Source organism: Natrix helvetica (genome assembly GCF_964273705.1).
Source record: "Natrix helvetica genome assembly, chromosome: 7".
Taxonomy (NCBI): Eukaryota; Metazoa; Chordata; class Lepidosauria; order Squamata; family Natricidae; genus Natrix; species Natrix helvetica.
The window spans coordinates 24,780,586-24,806,264 of record NC_138558.1 but is presented as its reverse complement, the minus strand read 5'-3'; the positions used below and the strand labels follow the sequence as shown (position 1 = coordinate 24,806,264).

At 40.7% G+C, this 25,679-nt stretch overlaps 2 protein-coding genes across 2 annotated transcripts in view; one reads left to right on the top strand and one right to left on the bottom strand.

Moving 5' to 3' along the window:
- The first annotated feature begins 5,632 nt into the window (after positions 1 to 5,632).
- CASP6 (caspase 6) lies at positions 5,633 to 24,294 on the top strand. The gene is made up of 8 exons (XM_081959602.1): positions 5,633 to 5,790; positions 9,798 to 9,836; positions 10,879 to 10,921; positions 12,357 to 12,509; positions 14,805 to 14,881; positions 17,945 to 18,120; positions 18,598 to 18,757; positions 23,014 to 24,294. The coding sequence occupies exons 1-8, from the start codon at positions 5,748 to 5,750 to the stop codon at positions 23,247 to 23,249; spliced, it is 927 nt and encodes a 308-aa protein (XP_081815728.1). The 5' UTR covers positions 5,633 to 5,747; the 3' UTR covers positions 23,250 to 24,294.
- Positions 24,206 to 25,679, bottom strand: part of MCUB (mitochondrial calcium uniporter dominant negative subunit beta) — a 55,101-nt gene continuing 53,627 nt past the window's right edge. The window contains exon 8 of the mRNA XM_081959601.1: positions 24,206 to 24,574. Coding sequence (XP_081815727.1) covers positions 24,497 to 24,574 — 78 coding nt within the window. The 3' untranslated portion in view covers positions 24,206 to 24,496. The remainder of the gene's footprint in view (positions 24,575 to 25,679) is intronic.

The window sequence follows — 25,679 nt, the reverse complement described above, 5'->3', positions numbered from 1 at the left end:
ATCTGCTGTGTAGTGGAAACTTCGCGGGTAAAAATCAGCAGTATTTTCAGAGGAAAGGAAAAACAAAAGAAGCATAGAAGCTGTAAAAACAGCTGCCAGAGGAATTGGCTAGCCAGGGAAAGGTAACTGAATGGGATAGCAGGAAAGGCAAATTGAATTGAAAAACAGGAAATAACCTATTGTTATAAGGAGCCATAAATTATCCCCAGAACCGAAAACTGAGCACGCCTAATAGTTAATATTAACTGACACACCGTATATAGATTATCTCCTAATTTTAACAAGGCCTTCAGCGTGTCTTGGCTCATTATTGGTAGGAAGCAAGCTTGCCTCCTGTCACAAAGGAAAATAGCCAAAGCACATAACCTGCTTACCTTATCAACTAATAAAATTGTTATCTATGTATAAAACGAAAGTACTTTTACAGCCCGAATTAGATCAATACGCCTAAATATTGGAAACCAGCTCAAGATTACAGAAATGGGTCGTAAATCCTAAATGAGTCTTTACTGATTAGCCCCTTTTTGGCCTTATCAAAGTGCAAAGTTCCGGAAACAAATTGATAAAAGCAATATAAAATGGAATTTGATAAAATACAATTTAAAATAAAATTGGAATAAAGCACAAGTCTAAAATGGAATTGGAATAGAATAGAATACAATAATTTAAGATGTAGATAAAATATGATAAAATCATATTTCGGTGTCACTCCTGCAATCTACCCCAACCAGTCCCATGCAAATCCTGAATGGATTTGTGAAAATCCTTCACTTTGCCAGCTTTAAAACCACAAGGAGGTACTTATGGAAAGCCAGCTAGCTCTTTGGGGACCTTGAGTCGGTGTCCTCAGACGGATAACTTTCTCCCTTCAGGCTATCCCAGCCTCCTTTGCTTCTTTATTATAGGAAGCGGCAAGGCGTGTTTATTACTCTCCGCAAACCTCCGGCTTCGCTGAGTTTCTCCCACTCCTCCCAGACCAAGCAGAGGGCCGGGCCTGTCCTTGGAGGACTGAAACCAGCGCTCAGCCCGGCCAGCCGTGATAAGAGCAAGCGAGAGTTGAGAAGGAGGCGCCCTGTGGGAATGAGAGGTAAGGCTTACATAAAGACATGCGTAGAAATTACCATGATCTCAGTGGCTGTTTATCTTGGAAACCTACAATCTCACCTAATTAGCAGAACCAAATGCAGGAATAAAGGAAAGGTGATGCACAGCCATTATCTATTAGCTCATTAATTCACCAGAGCAAAGGCATGAGGTAACCTTGGCCTGAATAGTATTCTTGATTCTCTAGGGAAAATTTGGGGGAGTGAACCTGTTATTGCAATGTGTTGTTGCTCTGTGCTTTGCTTGTAAAAACTTTATAAAAGCCAAATAAACTCTGCGAGAGGCAGACGGATATTTTGGACATAAACTGCGTGATGGATTTCTGAAACCTACAGTGCCCCTTTCGCAAGCGTAGACTCAGGGGGGTTTTAACAAAATGTTTTTTATCTGTTTTAGGGGGCTCCAGGGTGGGTGGGAGGGTGAATCAGGCCAGGAGGGGGACCAGTGCCAGGCGAAAAGGTGAGGTCAGGAGGGGAGTGAGCGGAGTGGGGGGGGAAGGGAGAATGATATTCCAATAGAGGGTTGTCCTATTCCAACGGTCGTGGGGAGGGGTGGGTGCAAGGATGGAAGAAAATCTCGTAGTCGGTTGGGAGACCGTGGCTGTTGGACACGCCCGGTCGCTTGTACCAACCCCCGCAGTCTAGGTGGCCAGGACCTACAGAGCCAGGGCCTGAGACTGATGCTTTGCAATGCAAGGTCCGTTGTCAACAAGGCCCCCCTCATTAATGAGTTGATCTCGGAGGGGGAGCTGGACCTTGCAGGGATAACGGAGACCTGGTTGGGCCACGAGGGTGGTTTACCCCTCGTGGAAATGTGCCCACCGGGCTACCATGCATTTCATCAGCCGCGGGCCCTGGGTAAGGGTGGTGGGGTGGCGGTAATTATATGGGAGAGTCTGGAACCGAGGGAGTTCACTGTGCCACAGATATCCGGGTGTGAGTCCCTTGGCGTGAAATGGGGCCCAGGGAGGCAGTTGGGCTTGCTGATTGTATACTTGGCTCCTCGCTATGCATCAGCGGCCCTGCCTGAGCTCCCCGAGCTGATCGCAGAGATGGCGGTTGAGACCCCCAAACTTCTGGTTATGGGGGATTTCAATCTGCCGTCGACGGGTGAAGCATCCGAGGTGGCTCGGGAGTTCATGGCTTCCATGACAGCCATGGACCTGACCCAATTAATTCAGGGCCCCACACACGAGGGTGGCCACACGCTGGACCTTGTTTTTGTCTCTGGACAGTGGACGAGTGATCTGGGAATAGGGGATTTGGTTATTACACCCCTGTCATGGTCAGATCACTCATCTCTCCGGCTCGACTTCCCTGGTGCTACCCCCCGCCGCGGGGAGGCGGAACCAGATTGTCCTAGATGGTTCCGCCCCAGGCGCCTGATGGAACCGGATAAGTTCCAGACGGAGCTTGGGCCACTTCCTGTAGCCCTGACCCGCTCCCGGACGGAGGACCTAGTGGCCGCATGGAATAGGGTGGCTGCCGGGGCCTTGGACCGGGTTGCGCCTTTGCGGCCTCTCCTGCGGCAACGAACCACCCTGGCTCCTTGGTTTACCGAGGAGCTAAGGGTGATGAAACGCCACAAGAGACGCCTAGAGAGCAGGTGGAGGTCCTCACGCTCCGAATCTGACCGAACACAGGTAAGAGCCTATTTACGGACCTACCTTGTGGCACTAAGAGCGGCCAAACATAGACATTGTGCCGCCCCTTATTGCGTCCGCAGACAACCGCACTGCCGCCCTGTTTCGGGTGACCCGCTCCCTCCTATCACAGAGGCTGCGGGAAGCCCCTTTGCAGGGTAGAGCAGAGGAGTTTGGGGAATATCTGCAGGACAAAATCGCTCGGATCCGGAGTGGATGGGCCCCCTTCAGTGGACCAGGGGAGACGTCAGAAGCAAATCTTGAGGGACCACGCTGGGAGGAGTTTGACTCTGTTGCCCCCGAGGATTTAGACAGGTTATGTGGGCGACTGCGAGCCACCACATGTTTATTAGACCCGTGTCCCTCCTGGCTTGTACTGGCATCCTGGGAGGTTACACGAGGCTGGCTCCTGGGTCTAGTGAACGCTTCACTGGGTGAGGGGTCCTTACCGGCCGCCTTGAAGGAGGCGGTGGTGAGGCCCTTACTCAAGAAGCCTTCCCTGGACCCGGTGGAGCTAGCTAATTATCGTCCCGTCTCCAACCTTCCCTTCTTAGCGAAGGTTGTAGAGAGTGTGGTGGCACAACAGTTCCCACATCACCTGGAGGAAACCGACCATCTAGACCTGCGCCAGTCCGGCTTCCGGCCCGGTCACAGCACAGAGATGGCCTTGGTCGCGTTGGTGGATGATCTCTGGAGGGCCAGAGATAGGGGTTGTTCCTCTATCCTGGTCCTATTAGATCTATCAGCGGCTTTTGATACCATTGACCATGGTATCCTATTGCGCCGGCTGGAGGGGGTGGGAGTAGGGGGCACCGTCTTGCGGTGGTTCTGCTCCTACCTCTCCGACCGGATGCAATGTGTGTTGGCAGGGGAGCAGAGGTCGACCCTGAGGCCGCTCACTTGTGGGGTGCCGCAGGGGTCGGTCCTCTCGCCCCTCCTGTTCAACACATATGTGAAGCCGCTAGGTGAGATCATCCATGGTTTTGGGGTCGGATACCACCTGTACACTGATGATACGCAGCTGTACATCACCCCAAACCACCCCAACGAGGCCATCAAAATGATGTCCCGGTGCTTGGAAGCCGTTCGGGTCTGGATGGGGGACAACAGACTCAGGCTCAACCCCTCCAAGACGGAGTGGCTGTTGATGGATGACCATGTGGCAGCCGTGGCGAGGGGGGCGTTCCACCAGGTCCGCCTGGTGCGCCAATTGCGCCCCCTATTGGACCGGGATGCCCTACGCACAGTCACTCATGCGCTGGTGACGTCTCGTCTGGACTACTGCAATGCTCTCTACATGGGGCTCCCCTTGAGATGCACCCGAAGACTACAGCTAGTTCAGAATGCGGCCGCGCGGGCTATCATGGGGAGTACCAGGTACTCCCACATAACACCTCTCTTGCGCGAGCTGCACTGGCTGCCTGTGGTTTTTCGGGTGCGTTTCAAGGTGTTGATTACCATCTTTAAAGCACTCCATGGCACAGGACCTAGTTACCTGCGGGATTGCATTTTACCTCATACATCCCTGCGACCAATTCGCTCCCACAGGAAGGGACTCCTCCGGGTGCCGTCCACTAAGTAATGCCAACGGGCGGCGCCCAGGAGTAGAGCCTTCTCTGTGATGGGCCCAACCCTCTGGAATGACCTCCCCCCGATATCAGAACCACTACCGACCTCCGCTCCTTCCGACAGAAACTCAAGACCCACCTGTTCCAATTAGCTGGCCTAGCCGATTTATAGTCCCATTTTAACCTCCTGGCAAACATTCTATTCTGGGGTAGTTTTTTAGGGGTAGTTTTTAATGTATCTTTAATTTTAATTATTACTGTTCAGTCTATATGTTACCTCCTCCATCTACATCTATATCTATATTTATCTATATTTATGTATTTATATTGTTGTTTTAATATGACTGTACACCGCCCCGAGTCCCTTCTGGGAGAGGGCGCGGTTTATAAATTAAATAAAAGTAAAGTAAAGTAAAGTAAATTATCTCCTAATTTTAACAAGGCCTTCAGCATGTCTTGGCTCATTATTGGTAGGAAGCAAGCTTGCCTCCTGTCACAAAGGAAAATAGCCAAAGCACATAACCTGCTTACCTTATAAACTAATAAAATCGTTATCTATGTATAAAAAGAAAGTACTTTTACAGCCCGTATTAGATCAGTACGCCTAAATATTGGAAACCAGCTCAAGATTACAGAAATGGGTCATAAATCCTAAATGAGTCTTTACTGATTAGCCCTTTTTGGCCTTATCAAAGTGCAAAGTTCTGGAAACAAATTGATAAAAGCAATATAAAATGGAATTTGATAAAATACAATTTAAAATAAAATTGGAATAAAATACAGTCTAAAATGGAATTGGAATAAAATACAATCTAAAATAGAATTGGAATGAAACACAAGTCTAAAATGAAATTGGAATAGAATAGAATACAATAATTTAAGATGTAGATAAAATATGATAAAATCATATTTCGGTGTCACCCTTGCAATCTACCCCAACCAGTCCCATGCAAATCCTGAATGGATTTGTGAAAACCCTTCACTTTGCCAGCTTTAAAAGCACAAGGAGGTTCTTATGGAAAGTCTGCTAGCTCTTTGGGGACCTTGAGTCGATGTCCTCAGACGGATCACTTTCTCCCTTCAGGCTATCCCAGCCTCCTTTGCTTCTTTATTATAGGAAGCGGCAAGGCGTGTTTATTACTCTCCGCAAACCTCCTGCCTCGTTGAGTTTCTCCTACTCCTCCCAGACTAAAGCAGAGGGCCGGGCCTGTCCTTGGAGAACTGAAACCAGCGCTCAGCCCGGCCAGCCCTGATAAGAGCAAGCAGGAAGAGTTGAGGAGGAGGAGGCGCCCCTTTCGCAGGGGAGGAGAAGAGGGCGGGCGGAGGCGGGCGGCTGTCTTCCATTTAGGCAACTGGAGGAGTTGGGGGAGGACTGTGGGTGATAACACCGTCGGGAGACGGTCTGGAGGCAGTGCGGGAGCCGAAGCGCAGCCATGGCACACGCTAAGAAGCTGAAAAGTGGCAACAAGTCCTCAGGTAGGCGCAGAAAAGGGCTGCAGCAGCCGCTCCGAGCGAAACGAATTTTGAACCGAAGGGGCTGGAGGCTTCGGCGGCAGGAAGGCTCATCTGCGGCTTGATCTTGGTAGAGCTTAGGGGCCACTCTCGCTCCGGCTGAGCACCCTAAAACGGCTTGCCGGCGGCGACAGACGGGTTCTCCCAGCCACGCGTGGGTGGATGCCTTCGGTTGAAACGGCGCCCCAGGCCAAAAAGCTGGGTAGACGGAGCCCGACCCAAGGCATCTCAACACGCGGCTTTCCTTTCAGGGAAGCAATAAGGGCACGCAAGGTTTGCATTCACACAGCACGCTTAACCTGGCGACTGAGCCACTCCGTGGCACAAGTCCTTGAACCCTTCGTGGTCTGAGCTGGGTTTGCTCAGGGTGCCACGCAACCCCCGAACCGAAATTGAAAGGAATGAAGTGCAGGTCAGGCAAGGGCAGCTGCTAGGTCCTTACTCCAACTTGGTGGAAAGAGTTGTACGAAGACAGACAGACAGACAGACAGCCACGGAGTAAGTACTTTACGAGAGATCGGGATGAAGGGAGCCTTAGTTCCAAAGCGCCTCCCGTAGCTGGTGTACAGCTGAAATGCAGGGAGAAAAAACAACCCAGCCCCTGGGGACCGGCGTTCTCCATCTTTGCTTGGAATAAAAGATCCAGTTTTGTGATTTCAAGCGCACCCGCAGGCAGCTTTTTGGTTCTGCTCTTCTTTGTCTCCTCCGGCTTCTGGTCGCTGAAGGTGCGCGGCTCCGACTGGCTTGCTGTCCGCGGGCTGCTTTTATGGCAGGCCACCTTTCCTTTGTTCTCGCTCCTCTTCCTGCCTTTCCTTTGTTCCGCCTCATTAACTTACTTGGAGCGTGGCTGCCGCGTCGCAGCGCTTACTACTCGAGCGTACAGTAGCTGCGTGCCTTGTACTATAACTTGTCACTCCCGAGGACAGGCAGCGGAGTATTTGAGAATGGAGGCTTGGTCGGAAGAGATCCCCCTCCCTCCCCATTTTAAATCCGAAATTAAATGCTATAATTTGATTGCAGTGCCAACTCAAATCATCTCAATGCTAAGAGGAAGGAATTGCCTTTTTAAACAGGAGCAAATCAACTGTTGGCACTAGAAAAGCATTCATTCATTACCCCATATTGACAATAACACTTGTCTAACAAGTGCAAAATCTATCATTATATTTCTGCTTGTACATTGTCCAAGCAGAATATTGGTCTAGATCAGGCAACCTGTAGCCCACACATTTAATTATATATTTTATACGGCCCAAGATGATTCCTTTTTCTCTCAGGCAAACCAAAAGGTTGGAGAGCCATGCTCTAGAACTGGGGTGTCCAAACTTGGGAACTTTAAGACTTGTGGACTTCAACTCCCAGAATTCCCCAGCCAGCCATGCTGGCTGGGGATGCTGGCTGGGGAATTCTGGGAGTTGAAGTCCACAAGTCTTAAAGTTCTCAAGTTTGGACACCCCTGCTCTAGAATTATGAAATGGGTGGATATTGTACCACAATCTAGACTCTCGATTGTGGTACAGTATCCACCCATTTCATAATATAAAACACATTGAGTGTTATCAGGGCACCTTGAAATTTTGTCTCTCCCTCTCTGAACTTCTGAGTCAGTATAGCAGTTCTAATTCATCCTGCTGTAACACAGTTCTCTTTTCCTGGGAATAGGGAGGGATATTTCCCAAAATGCTACATAGAAAACACAAACACACCTCTCTTTCCTATCTGCTGAGTAGGGAGCAAATTCCTCTTGAGTCAAGTGACAGAAAAAGTATCAAAGCTGTCAAAGAGGCCACCTTAATGTACTTAGTGATGAATTCATACTCCTATCCACTTTCTAGGATTCAGTAAATCAGCCCCCTTTTCCTGCCAATAAACTGGCTAATGAGGCATCAGTCACACAGTTGCTTGCTGTGTTCTCTCCTAAAGCCAGCAGGAAATTACACTGCCCTAAATCATGCTGTAGTCTCCATAATGCACTTCTACTGTTCTCAAGAAACAGGGCTGGGTTACTGTTGCGGCCCAGTAGGAGCCGTTGGAGCTGCCACCAGACTCCGACAGCGAGAGTCCCTATGAGTCAGCTCTGGAGGATGTGGAAGACCCTGGACAGGGTTCCGACTCTGAGCAGGACGCAGAGAGGCTGGTTGGCCACCAGGAGGCACCTGAGCCTTGGGCCAGTGGGGAGGAGACAAGGGAATGTGCTCCTGATGTCATGCCTTGGAGCAGTGGGGAGGAAACGGAATGGTTTCTAGATGCTCGGCAACGGAGAGCTGATAGACGTAGAAACCAGCTACGCACTTACAAGAGATGATTGGATGCAGGTGATCGTAATCAGGCTCCTCTCAAGGCTATTTAAGGTTTAAGATTGCTGCCCAAAGTGTTATCTGGATCTTGGCAGATTGGATTGCTGCCAAAGTGTTCGCTGTACCTGGATTGCTACCAATTTGTTATCTGGACCTTGGCAGGCTGGATTGCTGTCAAGGTTGAAACTGTATGTAATAAAACATCTTGCAGAAACTTTGTTTCGGAGTGACTTGGTATACGAGAGGGGGGGGGGGAGGGTCAGAACAGGTTACTATCCAAACAACTTTCACATGCAAATTCTAAGGTTGTGGTTTTCTTGGCCGAAATTCCAGTCCCACCCAACATCCACCATGAGACAAATTTATTATGTTAGCATTCTGGTAACTATGCACTGTCATGTTTTATTTTCTGTCATTATATGTTGTATAGTTTATATGTAAGTGTGTTAAATACCTGTGTGTTTATATATCTATATGTACATACATATATCTATAAGTATGTATGTATATATGTATGTGTGTATGTATGTGTGTATGTGTATGTATGTATGTATGTATGTATGTGTATATATATATACACACACACACACACACACACATAATGTATATATGTACATAAAGCATGTATGTATGTATAACACAACTATACAACAAGTAATCTGCTCAGAATTGAAACCCTTATTGTTTATCTCATACTTTTCTGATGCAATCTGAGTTGTTTTTTCTAATGTTATGTTCAATTTTGGATGAAAAGGTCAAATACAGGTAATCCTCGACAGTTGTTAAGTGAATCAGTGCAATTACTCAGTTAGTAACATGGTTGTTAAATGAATTTGACTTCCCCATAAACTTTGATTGTCAGAAGGTCACATGATCCTGGGACACTGCAACTATCATAAGTATGAGTCAGTTGCCAAGTATCTGAATTTTTACCATATGACCATAGGGATCCTGCAATGGTCGTAAGTGTGAGAAGAGCAGTCTTAAATCACTTTTTTAGCGCTATTATAACTTTGAACTGTCACTAAATGAACTGTTGTAAGTCGAGGACTACCTGTAACTTATGCTTGTAATAACATCTTAAATTGTAATTAATATTGACAGAATATTTATTTCTCCTTATTTCCAATGCATTACGTTACACAAACAATAGACTATCAATAGTTACATAATATTGCATAAATATCATTGTATCTGAACAATACACAGTAATGTTTCAAGATTTGTAATAATACATTTACAACCATATAATATTTAGAATAAATGTACAATTTATATTACAATCATACACTTAGCCCTCGGCTTTATGACCAGTCAGTATAGATTTACTATAACTTTCTAGTTCTGATTTGAAATGCCATGATTCATGTTCATAATTAAGAATGCACGTGTAAGAATGTACAAAAGCAGCAATGCTGTTCTTTTTTGCTTGTCAATCTTCATAAGAACATTGAGAAGACTGAAAAACCTTTGGAGAAAAAGCTTTAAGTGATTAACTTGTGTTGCTGATTAACTCGTGTTGCTGATTATATTGTAATGTATTGCAATATGCCTCAGTTATGAAATACATTTGGTATATTGCTGTAAATATTGAGTCCTGCCTTTTTTTCTTTTGCAATTGAGTTTGAACATGGTTTATAAGAGAGATGCTCATTGTATTGTTTTCTACTGTAGAAATCCATGTGGACAGCAAGAACATACTGCAATGCAAAGGTAAGATACCCAGCATTTTTTTTAAAAAATATAATTGACAATTAAAACTTTCTAAATTGCAAAATAATAGAAAAAAAAGCAAAAGATTGAAACCAGCCCAAAATTATGACGAATGTTTATGTTTACATGGCACGGTCATGGTGATCCTCTGAATTCAGTAACTGTTGCGGCCCAATAGCACACAAAAATTAGCATCTGGAAAGATTCGTTCACCACTGATGTTTTGGATTGTCACAGATACTCACAAATGAGACTTCCTAAGCTGAAATTTCTCTCTGAAATTTCTGCTTTTAATTTATTTTCTCCTTAAAGTAGGGATTTCAAACTCGATTTCATTGAGGGCTGCATCAAAGTTGTGTTTGACCTCGGGGGCGGGGTTGTCGGGGCGGGGCCTGGCCAGCTATACATCACTTGTGCTGGGCTCCTGTGGCAGCTCAAGTGCTCTGCCAGTGAAAACGGGCTCCCAATCTCCGTTTTCGGCTGCGATGGTCTCCTGCAACCTCCTGTACAGCGGGCCGGTCCTTTGCTGTTTCCAGGGTGGCGACGCGGGTCAGATCTAAGTTTGTGTCCTTATTTTTTTGATCATTTACATTTTTTATTTTATGGATTTCCTAAAATAAGTTTCCCTAAGAAAAAATGCATTTTCAATGAAAACATACCGTTTCCCTGAAAATAATGGAAGACCTCCCCGGATAATAAGCCCAATTGGGCTTTTGAGCGCATGTGCTAAAATAAGCTCTCCCCCTAAAAAATAAGCCCTCCCTGAAAATATTGCAACATAGCAGCAGCCATGAGGTGACCACGCTCACCGCCTCCCGCACCTCAAAAATAATAAGACCTCCCTGAAAATAAGCCAAGTGCTTATTTCAGGGGTCAAAAGAAAATAAGACCCCGTCTTATTTTCAGAAAAACATGGGTATTTAAAGTATATTTTAAAAATAGAGTTAACAAGTAAATGTATTACCTACACTTGCACATTTTTTATCATGTGGAAGTTAAATTATTTTGATTTATTTATGATTGAATTGTTTTCTATTTACAGATGAACAGCACAACGTCACTGAAAAAGACGCCCTTGGTGAAAGGTAATCTTTTCTGAGTCAGAGTTTGCAGTGTTTTTTGTCTTACAACCATCATAATTATTTGTGGATCTTGTATGGCTCTTCTCCAAGAAGCTTACAATGAAAATAACCATTTTAGCTAATCTAGATAGATAATTGATTTTGTAACCAAATCAGATTCCTTTTAAAATTACAGCTATCCATCGAAGTTTCACTTCCCCCCCCATTGGATACAAGTATTTTGATTTTTGAGTGCTTGAAATTGATTTGCTAATGCATGACCTTCTTTTTCAAATGCAACTTCCAAAGTGAGACTTTATAAAAACTTTGAAATCAAATCTTGCTTCAAATCAGATGTCTGAAGCCAAACAGAAAAGGTGTTTTACCTGTATTCTTAATTTCTTTTCCGTTTCCTTCACGTGTGCTTTGTTCTTGAATTATTCCTAAATTTATTTGAAAAAAAAAATAATCATAACCAGAAATTTCCGAGTTAAATTGTACACTTGGCACTAGCTTGTTGATTGAAAAAAAATGTGTCACCTTAAGGCTATGGTTCTTGCAGTGTTATTTACATATTAAATACAACTGAAGAATAGTGATAAATACCAGTGAGCAATAAACAAGTCAGAGAAAATAGAATTTGTACATTATTCAATAAAGATAATAATAAAAAACCATGTAAATCTTCAGAGTAAGAAAACTGTCTGTAATTCATTGCCAAATAAGGACAGGGAAAGAGTCAATATGAGGTACTGGTTAAGGTATTGGACCAAGATCATAGAGACTAATATTCAAATCCATCCTTAACCATCTTAAATTTGATGGATACCTTTGGGCCACAGACTCAATGAATGAATGTGGATAGAATACAAAACTGAATGCCTTTATGAAAGTGTATTTAAATTATTTGAACACATAAAGAGAATGAACCAAAATCAAATCACTAAACAAATACATGAAGGAAATCATAAAAAGTCTAAGAAAACCATGGTTGCATGGAGTTACGATCCTAAAAAGAGGCAATTGGCAAAGTTAAAGAGCAAAAGGCTACATGTGAAACAAAGTAAGAATATGGTAGAAAGAAGCATAGTTTCCAAGGACAGAAAGGTATGAAAAGGTATAATGAATTGTGTGGATATGATGTAGTTTTAGCTGTAGTACTTTTCGTTTTCTTTAATTTCTTTGGCTTAATATTCCATTTGCCTTTTTATACTCTGTATAATGCTGCTTATCCTAAATGGGAATAATATGATTGGTAGGTAGGTAGACAGGTACCAAAAATGTACCTATAATGGTAAAGGATATCCTTCTTGTAATCAAATTAAATTATATAAGATATGCACTAATTGTACAGTTCTTTGACTCCTAACCCTTGACTTGCTTAAACATACAGATGTGTTTATATGAACGAGAAAGACCTAAGTTTATAAAACTGGGCTACCTTTTTTTTTTTTTGCAGGATCAGCCAGCTCTTTGATCCATCTGTGGAATACAAAATGAAACACAAGAGAAGAGGACTTGCTTTGGTCTTCAATCATGAGAGGTTTTTCTGGCACTTAATGTTACCAGACAGACGTGGTACTTATGCTGACCGAGATAATCTGAACCGCAGGTAAAGAAATCATTATTGTTTGGTGTATTTTCTTTTACACTGAAGAAGACCAATCCAATAACTTTTCAAAAACGGCTTCCATTTTTAAAGAAATTGTGTGTGTGAAGGGAGAAAATATTCCATGTGTGCTGAGGTAGCGCAGACTTTCAGTTCTTTATGATATAGGTAAAGAATTTTGCAATTTTTATAACAGGAATGGCTTTGACATCAATCAGGATAGTTGTTCTTTGGCTGATTTGCAACAGATTTCTGATTCTCGGTTATTCAATAAATTAAGTCCCATCCCTTTAATTACCAGCAAAATAACTTCTGTTGCTTCAATTAATATACTTACTGAAATAAATGGCAATCCTAAACTGAAGTTGACATTTTCCATCACAAAGCAAGATCAGACAGAAAACCCTCATCTGTAGATAGTCCTCGATTTACAACCATTCATTTAGTGACCATTTGAAGTTACAACAGCACTGAAAAAAGTTACATGACAATTTTTCACATTTAGGAGCATTGTCGCATCCCCATGGTCATGTGATCAAAATTTTGATGTTTGGCATATTTATGACAGTTGAATTGTTCCCGCGGCCACCTGTTGCGACCTTCTGACAAACAAAGTCAGTAGGGAAGCCAGACTCACTTAACAACCGTCTTACTAACTTAACAGTGCAGCAATTCATTTAACAACTGTGACAAGAAAGTTCATAAAACTTGGGGCAAAACGTGCTTAATGACTATTTTGCTTAGCCATGAAAATTTTGGGCTCGATATTGGTTGTAAATTGAGAACTATTTGTATTCTTTACTACAATTTTTCTCAAATTTGTTAACATTAAAATGTGTGAATTTCAACACTCAGAATTCCCCCGATACCAGATTGGCTGGGGAATTCTGGAAGTTGAAATCCAGATTTTAAAGTTAGCACCATTTAAAAAATACTATTTTAGTATATCCTCTTTCATTCATACACTGTTTGGGAGAAAGTTCTCAGGAAAATGGTCCCCAGAATGGAACAACTTTGAGCTCAGGTCAGTTCTGGTACTCAGGATGGTTAGAGTTTGTTTCAGACTTTACATCTGCAGAATCAACCCTATGTTCGCATGTCTGGCACAACCCAGCTGTGGGTTTTTTTTTAACTTGGACTCTATTGTTCATGGCTATATATCTCTCTATAAAAACAGCTGTGTGTGTGTGTGTGTATGTTCCAGCATAACTCTGGAATGCCTCGAGCAATTTCAACCAAAATTGGTACACAGATGACTTACCCTCTGGAGAAAAACACTGGGGCTTAGACACCCCTAATACCCCTCAGGATGTGTACTCTGTTAAGATACAGACTGTTGTGCCATACTGGCTTCTACTGTACAGTGCAGTGGAATTGCCATGGTAACGACTTCACAGTACTCCACAAGGGGGCTCCCTCTGGTAAGGAGGAAAATCCAACATTAGAAATTACATTTGGTCCCGACATTTCCCCCCAATAAATAAGTACCTGGACAATGCCCGGTTATCAGCTAATCTTAAATAGATTAAAAATGGCCTATGGAACACACCCAACTTCTCTTTCTGTGACTTCACATTCTAAAGATAATGGAGCAATGGAGGAGAAATGAAGCAGAAACCGTATGTCTTTATGATAAAGAATGGCTTTTGCAATGTAGGATTACTAGAAAATGTTGAAGGAATCTCAAACATACCTCTGATTTACAGTATTATAGGCTGATGCTAAATATCTATATGAATGCTATTTATTTTATTAGAACAGTGTGAATAGTTGTGCAATTTCATTATAAATCAGGACATGAGCACAGGTTGTGTGAAATATCACGTCTTTAAATATTCCTGGTCAATGTTTCAGAAGCTCACTTGCTGAGATATTAAGCGGGTGAATAAGGCAATGAAAGACACAACTTGTAGAATTCTTTTCACAAAATATTATTCTAATCCTAACTGTACTAACTATGTCAAGAAGTACAGATTTTAAAAGTTAGGTTTTTTTTAAAGGTTACAGATAGAATATTACTGATATTAAGTATTGTATCTTCTTAATATAGTTGTGTGTTTTAGTTGCATTTATATTTTAATTTGAAACCCAATCTGATTCTGTGGACTGAAAAGGTAGATTCTTCTTTTTTCTGGACTACTACTAGTGTAAGAATGTGGAAAGTGATGTTTCGGTAAATTTCTAAAGCTGACTGGTTAGATAATGTTGCATCCTCTCAGAGATCTAAATATTAATTTGTGAGTTATTAAGAATATATTAATATGATCCTAGAGTGAAATATTGTTCTTTTTAAAATAGCTTGACTGAACTTGGATTTGAAGTGAGATGTTTTGATGACCTTAAAGCAGAAGAAGTATTGGAAAACATTTATAATGGTAGGTAAAGCAAGTTTATTTGCTGTAGATGCTTGGCTAGTAGTTATATTTTATTGGTAAAATTTTTAATATTAATGTTCCTAGTGAAGAAAATAATTCTCGTTAAGATTTAATTTATTGAACTGTGGGAGAGCCAACCAGATAGAAAGATCTGCCTACTTGCTATGTTTTTTTTTCTTCCCAGACCTGGTCTGTTAAAGCTATTCACATTCCTCTGATCATGTTTGTTATTAACTATTTTTTTTTAACAAATTTTTTTATTGGTTTTACAAAAAATTTCAGGAAAGGGGATAGTGGATAAGGTTACAAATTTTGACAGCTACATTATGCAGGAAATGGCACTCCCCCCAATTCTCATAACTTTCACTTATTAATACATTAAGTAATTACTACTTAGCAATATTTTGACAGCATATTTTTACCTTATATCTTCAAGTAATTTCAATCTATTTTATATCAAACAGAAAAAAATCTCTGTATTAGCAATTGCATTATTTTTCTAATTCACTTTTGTGATCTAAGTTTTCTCGGTGTTGCCTCTTCTCCCCCCACCAGCAAGGCTCCGGCACCTCCCGTGTCCTGTGTATCCCGTGTGGTATCATCAGTTTTATCTAGGAGCACTTTATTTTTTTCCATGAAGGCCTCAGCCTCCATAGTTGTGTTAATTCTAACTCTAGTGTCCTCCCAGAATATCAGCATACCTTCTGGCAGAAGCCACCGAAACCAAACCCCTTTCTGGTATAATTTCTTCGCTAAAAGCGAATATTTTTTTCTTTTATCTCTAACTTTCTTTGGGATTTGTTTCAGGATGACTATCTCTCTATCCTTGTATTTTAACACTTGCCCCCTTTGTGCACTCAGAATCTCATCTCTTGTAGTCTTTCTAAGAAATTTAATGTGAACCTCCCTTGGAACATTATGTGTTCTAGCATAAGCTGAATTGACTCTATAGACCAGGTCAATATCCCATCTCAGCTGTTGTCTGTCTTTTTTAATATATTCAGCCAATAACTTTGTCATAATTTCCCTCAAATCTTCATCATCAGCCTCAATTACATTTTGAAATCTAAGGAAAAAAGACATCCTTTCAAACTCCATTTTTATCTGATGGTTCTCAAGTTCTTGATTTCCTCTCTGGACCCCCCTCACCTTCCCCCTCATCTCAGTCATCCCCTCCTCCAAAACTTCCAGTCTTTGCATATTTTGAGCCGTTCGGTTTTGACTTTCTCTGAGCTGTTTGTTCATTTCTTTTAGTTGATTCTTCAATTCCTCCTGCCCCTTTAAGATCTTTTGGAGCATCTGTTGGGTTAGGTCCTCCTCCGGGGGCTTTGGCTGAAGCAGAGATGTTAGTGTCTGTTGCCCGCTGGGGCTGGACGTTGAAGATGCTGGGGCAGAACCAGCAAAGCCTGGTTTCCCAGGTGGTGGTCTTTTCGGTGCCATTTTGGTAAAGAGAGCTCAGAGATGTCTGTGTCAATACAGTAAGAAGGCAACTGTAAAAGTGGATAGCCAAGAGAGATCACGAGGCAGGCAGTCCAGGCAAATAAAGACCTTTTCTATAGTTCAAATCCAGGCAATAAAATCCATTGTTCCAAGTCCAGAGTATAGTATATCAAGAGATATCTCTGAGTGTTACGGAGACAAAGACAAAATGCCAGCAGTTTCTGTGGGTGGAGTCAAGTTTCAGAGTACATGAGGACAGCGGAGGTGTGCCATCTTGCCTTGCCAGCACCGGGATCAGAAGGCAACAAACCAAAAGTTTTCAAAGTTTTCAAAAAAGTCAGATCATCGCCTCATTTTCACAATTGCAGCAGAGTATTCATCTGCTGCTTGCTATGAGTGTGATTTCATTCCAGAGCTCCTGGTGCCTAGGGCAATGCAGGGAGCCCCCCCGCGGTCGCTGCTGACGCAGAGGACCCCCAGCTAGCCGCCCCCTCAGCAGGGACCCCTACGAGGCACCCTGTGCCCCCCCAATCAGGGGGAGCCCACCAAGAGCGCGTGGGGCTAGTGAAGCACACCCGACGCATCCTACAACCGGAACCGGAACCATGTTTGTTATTAACTATTGAATTACCTTATTTTTCAGAGTGTAAGTCGCACCTTTTTCCCTCAAAAGAGTGTGAAAATCTGGGTACATCTTATACACAGAATACAGCATTTTTGGCTTCTGAAACCCTGCCCCCTTTGCAAAAACGGCCGTGCATAGCCTTTAGGAGGCTTCCAGAGTACTCTGGGGGCTGGGGAGGGCAACAAATAGTGAAAACCAGCCATTTTTTGCTTGCTTTTGGGGCCCCCACCCCTCAGGAGCACTCTATAAGCCTCCTGAAGGCTATGCATTCCCGTTTTGACAAAAAGGGCCCATTTTCGAGAGGTCTGCAGTGTGCAAAAACTTTTTTTTTTAATTTGCCTTTTCAAAATCTTGGTGCATCTTATACTCCGAAAAATACAGTATATGTTTATGCTGATAAGTCAGTGTTGACATTTTAAGTTTTTATAAAAACTATTTTATTTTTACATTGTGATTTTTTCATTTTTAAAACTAAAAATTAACAAACAATTTTATAGCTAATTTAGTTTAGAGGTAGATATGCAAAATTCACCAGTTGAGAAACAGAATGTTCTGGAAAATTCGAGAGCATTCTGTTGGTCTTCCAAATCATCTTGAATCTTCTCCAGATTATGCTATTCCAATAATTCAGTGGTTTATGGAAGTAAATTATGTTTAAACTGGAAATAATTTAAACTGTTTCAGTCACATTGCAATCGAAATAGGCCTGTTTCGCTTGGAATGACATGACTGGATCACTCTAGATCACCACCAGTTCAGAGAATTTACTTCGGGAAACTGGCCCGGAACAAGGTGGTTAGGGGGAAAATCAGCATATTTGTTTTCTGAAAGGTTTCATTTCCCATTTTCACATCTCTAATTTTTAGAAAATAAGGTGGGAGAACTGGATTGGTTTGATTTATGTCGAAAGCTAGCTAAAGGAATTTCTCACTGCTTTAATAGCCACCAATATAAAAATAACTTCTCTGTGTAGATAAATTGCATCGTTATTTTTGTAGTGTCCAAAGAGCAGCATGAAGATGCCGATTGCTTTATGTGCATTTTCCTGAGCCATGGAGAAGATAACCATATTTACGCTTATGATGCTAAAATACAGATGCAGGACCTGACCAATATGTTCAGAGGTGATAAATGCCGTAGCCTGATAGGAAAGCCAAAAATATTCATAATTCAGGTGAGATGGGTTCATAATATAGGATTAAAGTCAATCATCTTGAAAGAGAGAAATTAAGACTGCCATATATTAAAAGCATCACTTTAAAATGCAAACATAAAGTGTAACATTTGGTGCATTTAGTCAAAGCATGATATACTTCCATATATTTACACCTATATAACCTAAGGAACTTCCCTAAGGATTTACCATCAGTGTGCAAAAATTTGTGTCTATAACTGGCAATTTGTAGTGGGGAAAATGGTGGGTGGCAGAAGTGCCAGAATCACCTTAAATTTTGTTTGTGTTACACAAGGGTCCTTGTGTAAGACTTCACCTTAAAAAAAGAAAATCCAGTATCTATAGCAGGGCATAAAGGCATTATATATTCAATCATTTAAGTGAACTTTTCTGTATCTGCAATGGAGGGTTGATATTTCAGATGTGATTCCAGATGCGGGATTTCATTTCTAGCAGTTCTTTTATCTCCAATTTTAGGCATGCAGAGGAGATAAACATGATGATCCGGTCTTTCCTAAGGATGCGGTGGATAGCGTTACAGACCGCTCACTTGTCAATGAAACCGAAGTTGACGCTGCTGCAGTTTATTCTTTACCTGCTAGTGCTGATTTCCTCATGTGTTATTCTGTGGCAGAAGGTAAAAAAAAAAAATGTTATCCTAGATCAGGGCTGTCAAATTCAGCGGCCCATGGGCCGGATGCGTCACGTGCTGGCCACGCCCACCCTTTTAGGAAAAGGGAAAAGTCGCGATACGTCACATAATGTGATGACACGCGTTTCACACCCGTCCTAGAAGAAAAAAATGTTTATCCTCAAGCAACTAATAGTTTCTTAAAGAAAAGCTGTTTTGATGTATTATTTATTGGTTATTCATGCTATATGTTGAATAGCTACTGACAATCAAGTCCTTTTGTATTTTAAAAAAAGCTAATATGAATAAATCTCCCTAAAACTAATCAGTAAATAAAAAATGGCATAGAAATTGAATCTGCAAGAAGTGGTAGCGCACTTACCATTCTGTAAATCACAACTGGAACTTCTTTCCCATCAGGGTGGTGTCAGCTTTCCATATAATACAATACAATACAATACAATACAATAGTAGAGTTGGAAGGGACCTTGGAGGTCTTCTAGTCCAACCCCCTGCCTAGGCAGGAAACCCTATACCGTTTCAGACAAATAGCTATCCAACATCTTCTTAAAAACTTCCAGTGTTGGGGCATTCACAACTTCTGGAGACAAGCTGTTCCACTGATTAATTATTCTCACTGTCAGGAAATTTCTCCTCATTTCTAAGTTGCTTCTCTCCTTGATTAGTTTCCACCCATTGCTTCTTGTTCTACCCTCAGGTGCTTTGGAGAATAGTTTGACTCCCTCTTCTTTGTGGCAACCTCTGAGATATTGGAATAATGCTATCATGTCTCCCCTAGTCCTTCTTTCTCTTAAGCTAAACATACCCAGTTCCTGCAACCGTTCTTCATATGTTTTAGTCTCCAGTCCCCTAATCATCTTTGTTGCTCTTCTCTGCACTCTTTCTAGAGTCTCCACATCTTTTTTACATCGTGGCGACCAGAACTGAATGCAGTATTCCAAGTGTGGCCTTACCAAGGCATTATAAAGTGGTATTAACACTTCACGTGATCTTGATTCTATCCCTCTGTTGATGCAGCCTAGAACTGTGTTGGCTTTTTTGGCAGCTGCTGCACACTGCTGGCTCATATTTAAATGGTTGTCCACTAGGACTCCAAGATCCCTTTCACAGTTACTACTACTGAGTAAGGTATCACCTATACTGTACCTGTGCATTCCGTTTTTGTTGCCTAAATGTAGAACCTTACTCTTTTCACCATTGAATTTCATTTTATTAGATAGTGCCCAATGTTCAAGTTTGTCAAGATCCTTCTGTATCTTAAGCCTATCTTCTGGAGTGTTGGCTATTCCTGCCAGCTTGGTATCATCTGCAAATTTGATGAGTTCCCCATTTATTCCCTCATCCAAATCATTGATGAAGATGTTGAAGAGTACTGGGCCTAAAACAGAGCCTTGGGGTACTCCACTGCATACTTCCCTCCATGTAGATGCAGTTCCATTGAGAACTACACGTTGAGTGCGGTTGGTCAGCCAGTTACCAATCCATCTGGTGGTGATGCTGTCTAACCCACATTCTTCTACTTTATCTAGTAGTAGGTTATGGTCTACCTTATCAAAAGCCTTACTGAAATCCAAGTAAACTATATCAACGGCATTCCTCTGGTCCACTAATTTTGTCACATTATCAAAGAATGCAATAAGATTAGTCTGGCATGATCTGTTTTTGACAAATCCATGTTGGCTTTTGGCTATTACTTTGTTTGCTTCTAGGTGTTCGCAAATTCGTTGCTTGATTATTTTTTCCAGAATCTTTCCTGGTATTGAGGTTAGGCTGATAGGTCTGTAGTTTCCTGGATCTAATTTTTTCCCTTTTTTGAAGATGGGAACCACATCAGCTCTTTTCCAGTCCTCTGGTAGTTCCCCGGTGTTCCAGGATCTCTGAAAGATATAATTCAGTGGTTCTGAGATCTCGTCTGCTAGTTCCTTCAGAACTCTGGGGTGTAATCCATCCGGTCCTGGTGATTTGAACTCGTCTAGGGTAGACAGGTGCTCACTTACCATTTTCTTCCCTATTTCAATTTGTGTTCCTAATTTTGTGGTGCTGCTTTTGATAGGTTGGACTGTTTTATCCCTTTGTGTAAAGACAGATGCAAAACATGAGTTAAATAGTTCTGCTTTCTCCCTGTTGCTTGTCACCTTCTTGCCACTTTCTCCTAGCAATGGACCAATTGTTTCCTTAACTTTTTTCTTGTTTTTAACATGTTGGAAGAAGCTTTTTTTGTTAATTTTTACTTTTGTGGCAAGCCTTTCTTCATTGTGAGCCTTAGCTTTCCTCACTTCATCTTTACAGGCTCGGGCTATTTGCTGATATTCTGCCTTAGTTATGTCCCCCTCCTTCCACTTTTTATACTTACTTTTTTTGTCTTTCAGTTTGTCAGATAGTTGTTTATGCAGCCATGCTGGTTTCTTTTGGGAGCTGTTGTTTTTCTTCTTCATTGGTATTGTGTTAGACTGGGCTTTCTAATCTCATTTTTCAAAATTTCCCAAGCTTCTTGAGTTGTTTTCCCCTCGAGGATTCTCATCCATGGAATTTTTCCCAAGCTCTCTCTAAGTTTATTGAAATTAGCTTTCTTAAAGTCCAAGACTCTAGTTTGACTTTGTTCTACTACTTGTGTTTGGATAATGTTGAATTCCAATATTGCATGGTCACTTGCCCCCAGGGTTCCTATGGCTTCAACACCTTCTATCATTTCCTCTCTGTTAGTGAGAATTAAGTCCAGTATGGCTGACCCCCTTGTTTCCTTCTCTACTTTTTGGAAAACAAAGTTGTCTGCTAGGTTTGTTAGGAACCTGTTGGATCTTCCACTTGGTGCAGAGTTTGTTTCCCAGTTGATGTCAGGGTAGTTAAAATCTCCCATTACTATTGTGGTGTGCTTCCTACATACCTTAGTTAGCTGACTAGCAAAAAGTTCATCTTCTTCCTCTGCTTGGTTGGGTGGCCTGTAGTATAGACCTATGGCAATGTCATTTCCCCCACAACCTTTAATATTGACCCAAATGCATTCAAGATAGTTCTCATTATTGTTGTGCTCTATTTCTGTAGAGACGTAGTTATTTCTTATATATAGTGCAACTCCACCTCCTCTTTTATTTGGTCTATTTCTTTTAAATAATTTAAATCCTTCTAGCTGTATGTTCCATTTGTCAGTTTCATCCCACCAAGTTTCTGTAATGGCAATAATATCATATCTGCCCTCTTTTACTTGAATTTCTAATTCTCCCTGTTTATTCCTCATACTCTGTGCATTGGTATATAGACATTTGAGTCCATTTTGATTGACCTTGTGTTTACTGTCTACATAACCTGTATTATTCCTGACTGCCCCTATTTTCTTGCCACTTGTGTGATTCATGCACATGGTATGACAATCACTATTACATGCTTGGTTTTTCCATCACAGCAGAGCAAATATTAACTATCCTTGTCTACATAGCAAACTAAATACCTACAAGACATAAATCTTTATAGGGATTTATTTTTATTAAATATGCCCGCCTGTTCTACCTAGACACAACTCTAGGGGGCAAACAACCAAATAATGTAATATAGCTGTAATGTAAGGTTTCCAGGCAATGCAAAAAGCCAGCTTCCTAATACTTCCTTGTTGCAGATGCTTGCAATGAGTGTAAGTAATGTGATTATTTGGCCCATACTCTCTTTATGAATGCAACTTTGATGATAATATTTAAATGACAAATTCATGAATGACTTATACCAGTTAGGATCGCACATCAAAATAGGCTAAAATGGTGTTATTAATTTGTAGATTGGCACGCCCAAATGAATCCAGCTATAGTAAGGATTCTTCAACTCCGAGTCTTTTTTAACTTCACTTTAGAGAATGCCATTGGGAACACTTTTTCTTATGGCCGTTTATCAGCTTCCCTGTTCAGTGTGACAAAGGCCACCATGAAAACAATTGGACTTCACTAGATACAGTATTTATTAGTAAAATAGAGCAGAACTGGGTCAGCTAGTACTACTTATATAAACATAGTTAACAAAAGGGGAACGTTAGATGTTTGGGACAGGTAAAAAAAATCCTCAAATTATTTTTGCCAAGCAAAAATACTAGAAATGTAACAAAAATGTCAAGGCTACTGGCACATTGAAAAAAGCTTTAAAAATTACAAACTTTTCCCCAACATTTTTTTTTTGGTTACTTAGTACATACAGATTGAAAACTAAAGCTAATTTCTTGACACAGTAATGTAATTCTTTCTCCCCCCCCTTTCCAATAGGTTTCTATTCCCACCGGGAGACTGTATATGGTTCTTGGTATATTCAAGATCTGTGTGAGATGATACAAAAGCATGGTGCTTCCCTGGAATTCACAGAATTACTGATGCTTGTTAACAGGAAGGTATCACATCGCAGTGTAGATATATGCAAAGATATTAATGCTATAGGGAAAAAGCAGATCCCTTGCTTTGCTTCAATGTTAACTAAAAAACTGTACTTTTACCCCAAATCATAGTAGCATGGTGGAGTAATTATTATTTTTGGCTACATAGGTGGTGGGAAGCGGTGGTGTGCTTTGCAGGAATCAAAGCCAAAATAATACAGTACTGTTAAAATAGATCAATTGCATTAAACTCAATGAGAGTTGATTCTGAATAGACATATAGAATTGTACTGATAATTTAAAATGTGTGTTTAATTAGTATATAGTGTTATTAGTAATTAGTGTTATTACTTAACACTTAAACTCAGATCTTCAGGAAATGGTGAATTAAAATCATTAGATGAGCAGATCTATGCAATAAAAATCACAGACAACAATCCGAATTCTAAATGGCAAACAGAAATACAAATTCTGCATTAAAAATTGAAAAAACTGTGAAGTGTAACAACTCAGTCAGAAATACTTTTTATACAGCCTTTGAAATAGTTAGCTATTCTGCTATGCTCAGGGAGTTTTAAAAATCGGCTCAGGTTTGACATTGGGATAATAAAGGAACAGTTAATCAAAATGTAGCTGTCTTTAGGTTTTACATTTCATAATGGATGTTATAATGGATATTTTGTACTAATGGCTAAATTTTTATACTTTTGTTTCAACATAGATAGTAATTGTCTTGTGAGAATCATTTTCTTAATCTGTTTGTACTGCGTAAATGTTCTCCGCCCACTTTAACATTTTGGAAAAATGAATTATGCCACCAATATGATATTGTGATTCTTTCAGTTTCAGCAGCTCCTGCTAACTTGTGGATTACTGCAACTTAACTGAAACATTTACATTATTTTCCATGCAAACCAGATTTATTTTGTTATTTGAGAAAGGTTAATTTGTGCCTGTGAAACCTGTTTTCATAAATCTTTCAGGTGCTATGTATGCTACATATGTAATTACAGCATTGAGATATTTTGTGCAAGTGTGAAAGGAACATTTTTTAAATATCCTAAACTAAACAGAATACTCAGAAGACATCCAAAACTACTATCTGTTTTTATTTAGCTCATTATGAAAATTACATTCAAATATAAGAATCCCAGAATAAAACCATCCTTTAAAAACATTGTTTTGTTTTATTGAGAACGGATTGGCCATCCAAGATTAAGATGATTATTCTTTCTAAACTGGAATATTGGGGAGAAATGATATATACAAAAAGTATGATTTGTTTTTTTTTGGTAAAGTCTTGTACATTCAGCTTTAATATAGTGGTTCAAAATGTCCAGGTTTTTGTTTTAGGGAACTCAACAGGCTGAAACTTAAAATTAATGTTTGTCACTAATTTCTTGCACTGGAAGCTGTAATTGTAAAGGATTCCTCAGTCGTTTCAAGGATTCTTCCACCTGATAGTGTTAAAGGAAAAAAAATGTGATGAGTTTAATTAGTTGTAAATAGTTTTCATCAAATTCTACATTACTCAGTTATGTATTTTGTTAACCAAGGCACCTTAATAACCTGAATTTAGATCTTAAATGTAATTCAATTACACTTAATTTTAAAATTAGGAAACTAATTTAGCTAGCAGATAGCAAGACACTCTGAAATAAACTTTTCTATACATTTTATTTTGTATCTATGTATGCATAGATACTTAGCCAGAATACATATCCAATGAACTATTCTTCACTAAAGGAGAAACATCGGAAAGAATTAACTGAATTGTAATCAATTGCAAATGCTGAATTGGGTTTACAATATGCAATATTAGTTACACATGATTATAGACTACCTCTGCAGGATCTAGACCATAATTTTGCAGTGTGTTTCAAAATATTTTAAAAAGTGAATAAAAGGTAACAAAGAAAATGATTATACAAAAGTGTATACATTGAATGAATGTGCTGAGGAAGCAAGAGAACCTGTTCATTTGTAATCATTTTGCATTAAATGTACAGTTGTTTGCCAGGTCCTGGCACAGAGTAAATGTGCTATGTGGCATGGGATAGCATTTTCTCTGCCTGAAAAGGGTACCTTGACTGCAGTTATTAGCAGCTGAATTAGTCTGTGCAAGACAGACTTAATTAACACTTTGGCTAGATTACCATTTCTGGGCTTAGTGACTGATTTTTGTGAACAGATGTTGTAACTGGATCGTCTCCAAGCCATCCTTCATCAACTGGAAGATCTCAGTAAATTGGCAGGTTCATCTTACAATCTACTAAAGCTAACCTATTCGCTTTTGCAGGCAGCAAAGCAGATAATTTATAAGATTTCAAATTTTCATCCCTAATACACTAATTGCAGCTGCTATAACAGATAGATCTAGAAGGATTCCCACAACCTAGCAAGATTCCTTTCCTTTCTTCTGGAGGACTGGGAACATGCATTTAAAAACTTACTTTTCAGAAGATGCTTTCTGTATACAAGAAAAGGGAATAAAACTGCCAGTAGCAGTTGCAAATAATTGACTTTCAAAACATACTGAAGCTCAGGTAGACAGACCAATCT